The 11,435-nt window shown below is 40.8% G+C and overlaps 1 protein-coding gene across 3 annotated transcripts in view; it reads right to left on the bottom strand.

Moving 5' to 3' along the window:
* The window catches only part of CFAP97 (cilia and flagella associated protein 97), a 32,297-nt gene extending 21,510 nt beyond the window's left edge, over nucleotides 1-10,787 (bottom strand). The window contains exons 1-4 of one of the 3 annotated variants that reach the window (XM_058838131.1): nucleotides 10,673-10,754; nucleotides 10,183-10,376; nucleotides 940-1,813; nucleotides 779-850 (exon numbers count right to left, since the gene is read on the bottom strand). In XM_058838131.1, coding sequence (XP_058694114.1) covers nucleotides 779-850; nucleotides 940-1,798 — 931 coding nt within the window. In that variant the 5' untranslated portion in view covers nucleotides 1,799-1,813; nucleotides 10,183-10,376; nucleotides 10,673-10,754. The other 2 variants (XM_058838132.1, XM_058838134.1) reach the window with 2 other exon arrangements.
* Nucleotides 10,788-11,435: the final 648 nt, after the last annotated feature.

Below are 11,435 nucleotides of genomic sequence, written 5' to 3' on the forward strand. Positions count from 1 at the left end.
CAGACTTTAGTACTGAAAACTCTGGGCCATGAAAACAAATGCAAAAGTATCATGTAGACCTTAAAATACATACATGACATCACCCAGGGCATTTTCACCCTACATAATGGAGATGTGCAACGTATGCAGGGAAAGAGACTGCACATTTTTTCAGGCTTCATTATTAAGATTTTTAAAGTCTATTAGCCAGAAGCAACCACTTGAGTTTTAGTAAAGATTATCTATTATTTTTCTTTTAAAAATACCTTTACTCAACCTATGGTATTTTAGAAGGCAGACACCCAGTTCAGAAAAGAATTTCAAATACTTCTGTTTAATTATCAAAAAGGTACTAGAAGTTTATGTATATAAATACCATTTACAATGAAATGAAATTTTAGATTGTCTTTCAGTTCTGGAGGTTGATAATCCAGCCTTTCGACAGAAAGGATGATGTTTTAATTTAGATATCAAATTCTGCCATAGTCCAGCATACCTTGAAATACATGTGCATTTTTATTACCCAATTCATTAATACATCAAATCTTTTTTAGATTCACCCTATCTGTGTATCTTACTTCTAGGTATATGCAAACCAACATATGCTTCTTTTCTCTACTGCAGAATCAGTACTATTACATAGAGAAGAATTCAAGGAATTAGATCAATACCACTTAAACAGCAACCAGTTTTAAAAACACACATGGCATATGAAAACTCCACTTTCTTCTAATAGAACACAGTTGTTCTCAACAACTGGCAGATGTTGTATTTTGTAGAAAGAAAATTTAAAAATCACCTTTCAGAAGCTGATTCAGGTCCATGGCATCATGCAAGACTTTTCGACTATATCTGCAATCAAACTCGGAATCTAATGAAAAAAGATACAGATATAAGATGGAATTTCCCAGGCCCATAGGTTTTGCACATTTAGTGTTGTACTTAAATTCTCAAAATTACCATATAATTCTTGGTTCACATTTTCCTGTCTCTTTACTTTTAGTTTCTTATCATTTGATGCTATAAATTCAAAAGACTGGATAGGACTGATGTCTGGAGTTGACAGAGGTGTTACATCAGTCACTGTGTCTTCAGATTCCTCCAGGTCTTCACCAAATTTTGGTTTTCCTTCTGCTAATTTCATCACTGACTTGAATTTTTGTTTTGGAGACAAAAGAGCATTTCTACAAGCATTCCTTTTTGAGGAAGAATGAGATGAATCTGATAAACAGCTATCAGAATCTGTGTCAGAACAATCTGTATCTGAACTTGAGGATGATGAGGAGGAGGACGAGGTAGAGGAAGAAGAAGAGGAGGAGCTGATAGCATATTTTTTGCTAGCCTTTTTTATGTTGTTTGGTTGCTTAGCTGACTTCAGTCTAACCTTCTGTTTTTTGCCATCATCACTGCTATCTTCTTCATCTGTATAGTAATCTTCTTCACCTTCTTTAACTATTTTAGGAATTCCAGCAGGAACAATCTCCTCTGTTCCTGTGTTTGCTGCAGGTGTTGCTCCAGATGTACCTGCCTTCTCTGCAGCTGGAGAAAGTGTCAAAAATGAAGCATCTTCAATAGGATCTTTGCTATTTTCTAGGGACTGATCCTTTTGCAAATCTATCTGCTTTTCTTCACTTTCCTCCTCACAACACTTTTCATCCTTTGAATTAGAAACTAAATCAGTGTCTGCAAGAGCTGCCTTTGTACTTCCTTTCTCTATATCTTCCCCATTTTCTTCAGCTTTCTTTTTCTCTTCCTCAAAGTCACTGTCAAAGAAGGCATGATCCACTTCACCATCTGATATGTCTTCAAAACGGTCCATAATGAAATACGATACCTGCAAGCATCAAAAACATTTCCAAAGATTTGTGTAAAAACAGATCCAAGTACACTTTTAGTATAATAGCTTTGCTTTTCACTCTTTAGCTCTAGTAATTTATAATTCTGCAATTAATTACATGAAGTTGCTAGAGACAATTCCCTAGTGAGTTCAGTAAAACTTAGTTCAACCTTACTGCACACAGCTTATATCTTAGACCAGAAAGCTTTACTTTCAGCCAACCCATCACAATTTCAAAACTACTACTTCTAAGCAAATTTGTCAGTGTTAGTGGCTAAAAAATCTTAACTATCACAAACAAGCAATTAAAGTGTCTTATTTTTTCCCTTTAAGCTAGAGCCATTTGAAGCTAGAGCCACTTATGAGCTATCATTAGTTGGAATTTTATGTTTTAAGCCTTGTTTGTATACAGTAGTCATCATCTTGGCTGACACACCCATATACATGTCAGGCTTTCAGCACTTAAAATTAGGAGAAATTTCAATCTACATCAAAAGATCTATGGCTCCAAGGTTACACAGATGTAGGGTGTGTCAGTGCTCATGTTTTAGTTTGCACAAGGAGCCTGCTTTTTGTGACAGTCCTCTGTAACTCACACTACAAAGTACAGTGAGGAAATTTATTTCTTTCAGATGAACCTAGACTTTAAAAAATGTGATCCAGGCATGAAACCAGTGCACTTAAACCAGAAGTCACTATTCAGTCCATGGGACCAGATCATGGATAGCCCAAATACATAATATTGCAGACATCAGGACTTCAATGTTAACCATTATGTTCTACAAATCTGCTTTTATTATGGCCTACTTCTTACAGAATCTTTTGGTGTTTTATCTTATGCATGTGGCAGGATATGAAAGTTTCCACTCATTAGTAGTATATAGAGAGAGTTAAAATAAAAAAATCCAAACACCCCACAACCAAACAAAATTAGCCAGTAACAAAGACTACCAGTCTCACCTAGCCAGAGTCACTTTTCTCCTACTCTTTACAACAGATTTCACACAAATTTAGTAAGTTACAATCAATAAATATGAAACATTCTTTAGACCAAAGGAAAGAAAACATGAAGACAGTGGAAACAACTATACAAGGCTGGAGAACCAGAATATTTTACAAGATGGATGGTCTCCTTTAAACCACATATAGTTTGTTGCCATGGCAAACAAAGGTGGGAAAAAGGACTTTCCAGGAAAGGTTCTAGCTAAAAATTACTTCAAGATACAGAATTTTTAAAGGTCACTCAGATATTTTGCCACTTTTCAAATAATACTGATTTAGAGGAATTGAAAATATGCTCCTCAAATCACAATATAAAACTAAGAAGTCTGGAACAGCCTAGGGTTTTAAGAATCAAAAAGCCAAAGAACTGCAAAGAGACTTATTATGGTTCGATATTGTATAAAGCTGAAAACACTATTAAGTAACAGAAGCAGAGATCAACTTTCAGGACCACAAAGATAACTCTCGGAAGCACCCAGCTCTTCAAAGGGCTACAAAGGAGTAAAACACTTTTGGGGAATGCAGATATCCAGCAAGTTAAAGTCTTGCACATGAACAGGCACTAGCCATCATGAACCACCACCCTGCTGCTTACAGAATACTTCATCTGCATCTTCATTCTGGCAGGGTGGTCCCTAAGAGACACCCCTCAGGATGACTGACTTATTGGCCATGTCCCTGGTTCTCACTCACTCACACTCAGCCTTATCATCACTATCCTTGAGCTCCACACAGCTGAAATAGTCCCTCATGCAGAGGGACACTTCCCTTTCCTTCCATATACCTCCCGAGGAGCTTATAACCATCCATTGCACCACTCCAGCCATGATAATCACCCCATCACATTTCTGTGATGGTAGCTACACCATGGTTTTCCCATAGAACCATGGCTTCTTGCCCCTCCTGGTTTTTACCCATCTTGTGTACATTCGTTCAGGTGCACTTCATCTGGGCTATTGATTCCACACTTCACCTCACTTCTTGTGATACCTGGCTTCAGGCAGCTTGCATAGCCTACAATGTGCAACTATCATGTGAATTCCTGAAAGTTTTTCTAGAGCAGCTGTTTAAAAGGATAATACATTTTAATATATAACAGCATGCACAATAGAAAAATAAAAAACAATCAAAAGAGTAACACATTATTTAAATTAAATTTTCTACCTCATGCAATCTAAACCAGAAGGTAACAAAACCTGTAAAGTATAGACCATTAATTATTTATTTAGCAAGTACAACTTGAACAAACCCAATTCTATGAAGAAAATTAATACAGGAAGTGGGGTTTAAAAATAAAACCATTTATCTCCATGATGAGAGGCTTTTATTACTTAAAGGAACTAGCATCTCTCCAGCTCATAACTGGAAATATTATGACTAATTGTAAAAGCAGGCATGTGGTGTGTTTCACTTGTCTCAAACAGAGATCTGAAATACTGCTAGCCCTGTTGTATACAAGAGCATAAGGGACTAAGGCAGAAAGGTTTGCAGGTGGATGCAGACAAACTAGGATAGCTTAATATAGCTGAGATCTTTAGTATAGCTTAAAATATAACGTTTTGAGCGTAATCACATCCATGTATTTTTAGTTTATGCAATGCTGCGCCTGCAAAGGTGACTGAACTAATGGCAGCTCGTCGGTTATGATGTGTAGTCACACCATGGCTTCTCAGATGACTCTTCTGAACAGTCTCTGAAGTGAGGATGGGATTTAACTCAAGACATAAGGGCAGTGTAGAGCTGACAAAAGGTGATAAAAGATCACAACAAGCTTGTACATTCCTCTCCACTCTTCATGCCAGCCAGAGAGCACATATCTTCCCACTCTACAGGATTCACGAATAGCTCGCCTGCCAGTGGGCCATTTCCTAGGAAGACTGGAACATAACTGCTTCTCAGACAGCAACCACCAGTACAGGAGAGATCATTTAGCAGTCTGGCCCTGCCCAAGGAGCAGCAGTCATTCCACTGCCAAATGCATATTTCAGTCTTCTGGTACAAGTCCCTAACAATTTTAGCCTTCATCTTAATGGGAAACCAACATGCCATGTCTCACTGACACACAATCATTCACAAACTAAAGATTAATGAATTCTGTCATTCACATTAAAAACAAACAAGAGGATATGCAAAAAAAAGAGATGGTATTCTCGAATCCTATTCCACTCCTGCATTGAGAGCATCTGCAACAGAGCTGGAATTTGCCAAGATGATGCAATACAGAAGAAGTAATTTTGCTGATAAAGCATGCCAAATCAATAAATTGTCTCTGTTTACAATTTCACACCCATTTATATACAACAGAGTGTAATTTTACTTATGCGAGAAATCCAGAGTTCTGCTATGCTACCTGTTTTTAAAACACAGAGTCAACAAATGATAGATACTCTGAAATCCCAAAAAACCTATTATTACAGCCAAATACTAATTTTAGTGACCACTGTATTTACTTACCAAAAAACACATGATTTTTTGTGGCTTTCTGCCACAAAACCCTTTAACACAAGCATGATCAACTCCAAAGAGCAGGCTTTTTATTTGAGAGATCTTTTTTTAATGTAGTATTTTTTCTCCCCATGTAATTCTCTACCTCTCAACCCATTTTTCTTGCAACTGTAACAATCACTCATTACCACAGCCAAGAACACCCTTTTTGTCTTTGTCTCTTGCTTACTGCAGCTCTTCCTAGTTTAGGAAGAACTAGTTTATACCACTTTTTAATCCCTTCAATCCCTGACCCATTTAAGATCAGAAAGCAGTGGTCAAGCAGTCAAGGTGAACATGCAGTCTGACTGTCAGGGCTTTAAAGACCCATACTTTCTCATCAGAGGGTTGACACACCAAGAGTCTGACTACCTACTGAGACCAAATCCACATTCTTCCCAGTTGGACACTGCAAGAACATAGACCACACAACTCCTGCACAGATCAACCACTGCCTGCTGCTGCACTAGCCAAAGAACAAGCAGCATTTTGACATCCTCCTCCATGTCAAAAAACAGATCAAGACCCTAATCACACTAAGCATATTGGGTGTTTTTCCCCTGCCAGTTGCAAACCTGACAACTACAGCACCACCTGAAATATTTTTGCAGGCAATGCCTAAGAGCAGGCCATAAGGCATGACAGCGAATTGAAGTAACTTCTACAAAGGTAGGATGGTACATAAAAAGTCATGTAATGAGGATACAGACTTAGATGTGGGTTTGTGCTTCAGCATATCCTTCCTTTTGAAAACATTTTTGAATGTCAGAAACTAACACTTACGAAGTACATTAAGTACCCAGTGAAAGATTTGAGGTGTTTTAAACTTGGTTAAAACTTGAAGTTATCCACTAAATCTTTCACTTTTTAAAACGCACACCATCTGAAAATTGTGCATCTAAGAGTACTGAAATAACTCATAGAAGAGAAGAAAAACAGCATTCAGGTACAAGCAGTGACCAACTTTCTTTTCTTTTAAGCATTCTAATTTCATAACCAAGGAAGAGGGTGATTTATATAGAGAGGACAACTGGGGCTTTTCCTTTATCTTGTAACATAAAAGTTCCTAGCATGCAGACTACCATGCTCCAAGGAAAGCTGTTTTGTCCCTATCTGGTATCCTAGCATGCAGAACACCACACTCAGAGTTTGCATGTTATGCACCATCTGAAGGGCCTAAATGCTCCCACATCATCATAAGATTCTGGTATTTAATAGAAGGGGAAAACAAGACCTTGACACATCCTAGGGGCTATATCTGAAATGTCTGATGTTACTGTGTGTATCCTGTACAACACCACAAAGGCCATAATACAGCACAGCTACAATGCACTCAAGATGAGTCAATACTATGTTTCCAACAACAACAAAAAATAGGCTTCATCTGAGGATATATTAAAAAACATGTAAAGCACCAGACTCAGTATAATATTGTATTTAGCTCCAATAGGGCACCTTTGTTTTAGGGTTGAAAGTGTTTTCATTGAAAGACTTCTACTACTAATAGTATGTGTTCTTTATAGCACTCCAAAATCTTCTTATTCTACATTCTCATTATTTCCCCTGCGGGGATCCTGCCCCTCTAAACCTGCTGACTGCCAAATTGCCCTTGTATGGAACTTGGGGGAGGTTGAAAATGCTCAAGGAACAACAACTGCCTCCTTCTTCCTTCCTTTCTCATTTTTCACTGAAGCTTAAAAAATGCCCAGCAAACAAACAAAAAAGACAAATTTGAAAACATCTAGAAGAGAGCAATAAAAATGTCAGGATAAGAAAAGTTTTATTTTTGGTAGTTTGTTCAAAAGAGGGGAAACATGAGAAAACACTAGTCTAAAACCTGTGTGACAAACCACCAGCCCTATTTACCTCCTCTTAAAGCTTTCGTATTTGTTACTAAGAACAAAAAAGCATGCAAAGGAAGAAATATAGCTCTTAGGAAACTACTTATCTTAACTCTCAATGAATAAAACAACCTAAATATATGCTAAATATCTTTAGCAGATATTCTGATTTTCCAAGCTCAGAGCACAATACCTGCTGCTACAGCTGTTCTGCATCCTTCCTTCTCTCTGCTGGACACAATGGAAGGATTTTCCCCCGTATGCTCTAAGATACAGTCTATTAACTTCTAACTAGCCCTCAGAACAGCAGTTCTCTCTCAAACAGGTAGACTCCCTGGAGATGCTTCAAAGCACTCTTGAGTCTTTTAAAAAGAGTTGCAACAGAAAGTCCTGAGTCTCACAGCTATTTCAAGTAAGAATTCAGTTCAGCCAATGGGCACTAGAAAATCCTGGAACACAGTCAATTGCCATCATGGTTAGAGCAAATGAAAGCACATGACCACCAAAGAGGCACAGACAGGTGCTGGGCAAAGTCTTTCAAGTTAATGTACAAGGCAGGGAGGAGAGAGAACAGGCAAAAATGGTGGGGGGAAGAAAAGGGGGGGAAAAGATAATATATTTCCTCTTGAGCCAAAAATAAGCCATTCCTCTACTGTGAAAAGCTGCAATACATTAACACATTATGTTGAGAAGTGTGTATCTGCAGTTCCAGGATTTGACTCGCAGAAACACATTAAATATTTGTTCTTCAGGCTCTTCAGCAAAGGTCACCTTGTGACCTCTTGAGCAGAAAGGCTGGGTCAGAGAACACTGAGGTTAAATGAGGGGAGTGATGACAGCCATCAGCTCTGTCTAAACAGACCATGGCTACTCACTCATTGCTGAGAATCCCAAGAAAATTACTCTCAAATCCTCTAAACCCAGGAAGAAAAGAAGCTAACAATTACAATCGAAAATAAAGACAAGGAATCACATGTTGGTTGATAAAAGTAGCACCAGCTTCTGGAAGGCCTTCCACTTCTACAAGGATAAGTGACACCATCCACACTGAAGTCTCATGGGGCTGCTGCCACACAATTCCTCACTACCTAGAAGAGACCCAACTCCAGCCACCTCAAAGGCTAAAAGGCAGCAAGCTGCTAGGGGAAAACTGGCCACTGGTATTGATCTTTCCGAAAAGTGACCCATAGCCACAACCCTCCGATAATATAGAACAGGTATGAAAAGCCCAGAAAAGGACAGACTCTACTGCCCGGCATCGATGGTGAAGAGCTAAGTAAAAGCCCAACTTTGTTTTCTCACTCCTTCTATACGGGTACATGTCTATGAAGATTATTTCTGTCCAATATGAAGATTTAAATTTGGGGGCAACATGTATTCAACCAGGCCATCCACAACTGAAGGGGGAGAGTCTGGCACAGCAGTTCAAAACACACATCTAAGCTTCAGGTGTAATATGTCATCTGAAAGGGCAGACTTTCAAAAGCTTGTAGATGATCCAGTAACCTACGTCACAGATAACCTACAAAATATGCCACCCATCCTACAAAATTTGCACTTTTATGTGTTCCTGGGTTGAGCCTTTCAAGGAATTGGTCAATTGCATTCAAACTCTCAATAGGCTTAGCAGTCCTGATGGCCCACTGAGCCCATGTAAGTCTTATGAAGAAACACAGGGCCCTCTGAATGCCCTTCTAAACACAGGCAAGCACAAAAACCAGAACAAAAATCCCAGTAGGTCATAACAGCTTTAAGTTACAAGAAAAGGAATAGAATGTGCCCAAACTACTTGTCCTTTTCTCTGGTTTCTACTCCAAACCATTGAAGTATTATCTAGGTTTAGAAAACCAAAAGAACAACATATGCACTACAAGAAAAACAAACAAAGCAGGAGGAAGTGTTGAAAGAGCTTGAAGCATTCCAGAAGCAGAGCCCGAAGCTCTGACAACTATATTTTTAAATGCCAGTTATTTCACAAACCCATTCTTAAGCTTACTTATTTTTTAGCAACTATAACTTCATTTTAGTCTTCAAATAAATCCACTGAGGAACTTAACTTTGTGAAACTTTGTTCTCGCTCCACTGACAATTCCACAACTTTCTACCCAAAATAGAGAGATTAGCTATCTTTTCAAAGAAGCAAAAATGTGTGCAATGCATTCTATGCACTATATTGAGCACCTCAATACAGACAAGCAGGGATACAAAAGAAATCTAGCACTGCTGGTTTTATTACATTCATGCCAGCCCACATTGTTGTCCTGGTGTTTTTATGAATACTGCATAGAAATTTTAGCCACACAATTTTAAAACATGTACACATCCAAATGCAAACACTAGATTTTTTTTTATTTCTATTGTATAGTAAAAATGTAAAAGTGCAAGTATTTGCATACTGTAATTAAACCAGTTTTCAAAAAACTGTTTGCAAAGGAAAAACTTCAGCCAGGCACAAAGATTATATGACTTTAAGTTGTCCCATAAACCATGCTACATTTTAAAATACTGTGAAAACACCAGAAAAAAAACCCACTGTTTGACAAAGACAACACATATTGCATTTTGTTATAGCATTTCACTGATTGTCTTTTAAATTAATTCAGTACTCTGCTCTGCTGCAGCAGCCCAGGTTTCAGAACTACCTTATTTCTGATTTCCAACCTAATCCAGAGGGGTCAAGAGATTTGGCTAGTTATTTTTCAAAACAGCAGCCCCACTTTGGGAGCCATTACTGCAGAACACAGCCCTGTGCTGGGCAGAGGGAGTTACACATGTGTCCTGAAGAAAGTGTGGAAACGTGACCCATGCTATGATTAACATGCTAGAGGGAAGCTGTTTGCAATAATCATTACATCTGACTTAATTCCCACTAATTAAGCCCAACCAAAACACCGCTCTGAACTCTATTTGGGCATCAATGCCCAGTTGCGTCTCTCAAAGTCCGGTAACTTTGATAGCACATACGATTCTGCAAGTCTCTTCCAAAGCCGACTGCTACGGCGACAACAAGGGCCGGTGACTCAGAACGGAATCTCCCACCTCTTTTCCAATCTCCCCGAGGAGTAAAGCGGGCAGACACGGCACTGATGTGGGGCGAACACACGTCTCAGAGCGGCATGACCAAACTCTGGCAGCTCAACGCCAGCCCCGGCACTCCAAAGGCAGCGCGCACGACGCGCTCGGGGGACACCTACGTGAGCGCCGCTCAGGCAGGGGAGCGAGCAGGAATACAGCTAATTAAAACCATTTTTAAAAAAAATTATATAACGGTTAAAAATAATGCGTACGTACACACGTCTCCCACCTTGTTTCGGGAAAAAATTACCGCAGACGGGGGAGGAACATGCCCGTCGTCCCCAACCGCCCCCAACCGCCCTGCAGGCACCTTCCGTGGCAAGGAGGCACCGCAGGCCCTACTACCCGGCCGACACCCCCGGGAAGAAGCAGCGGCCGCTACCGTGTCCCCCTTGGCCCCCTCTTCTCCCGGCTTTGTTGTGGTAACCGCGCAGGCAGCCGGGCGGATACTCACAGGCACGGGAGAGAGAGAGCGGGGAAAGAGAGAGCGAGGAGAGCGCCGGGGAGGCGGGAGCTGCGCAGCGCTGAGGCCGCTCCCTCGCTGCCGCCCCGCTCCTGCGCAGCCCCGGTCGGCCCCGCGCGCTGCTGGGCGGGGAGAGGCGGTGCCTCAGCGGGGCGGGAAGGGCGGGCGCCGGGACCTCCCGTGGGAGGGGCCCCTCAGGCACGGGCTCTCCACGGAATCGCCGGAACAAGGAGGTTAGAAGAGACCTCCGAAATAATCGCCTCCAACCTCAGATCGAACACCACCGTGTCAACCAGACCACGGCACTAAGTGCCACGTCCAGTCTTTCCTCAAACACCTCTAGCGACCGCGGCTCCACCACCTCCCCCGGCAGCCTGTTCCACTGTTCACCCTTTCCGAGAAGAAATTCCTGCTAATGTCCAACCTAAGCATCCCCTGGCGCAGTTTCAGACTGTGCCCTTTAATCCTGTCGCTGGTTGCCTGGAATAAAAGGCCGATCCCCACCGGGCTACCTTTCAGAGCAATAAGGTCTCCCCTGAGCCTCCTGTTCTGGCTAAACAACCCCAGCTCCCTCAGCTCTTCCTCTTAAGATCTGTGCTTCAGACCTTTCACCAGATTTCCCTTCTCTTAACTTGCTCCAGTGCTTCAATGTCCTACCTGAATTGAGACATCCAGAACTGGACATAGATCTCAGGCAGTGGCCTTACCAGTGCCAAGTACAGGGCAAGAATCACTTTCTTAGTCCTGCTGGCCA

This window comes from Poecile atricapillus, chromosome 4 (genome assembly GCF_030490865.1).
Source record: "Poecile atricapillus isolate bPoeAtr1 chromosome 4, bPoeAtr1.hap1, whole genome shotgun sequence".
NCBI classification, from domain to species: domain Eukaryota; kingdom Metazoa; phylum Chordata; class Aves; order Passeriformes; family Paridae; genus Poecile; species Poecile atricapillus.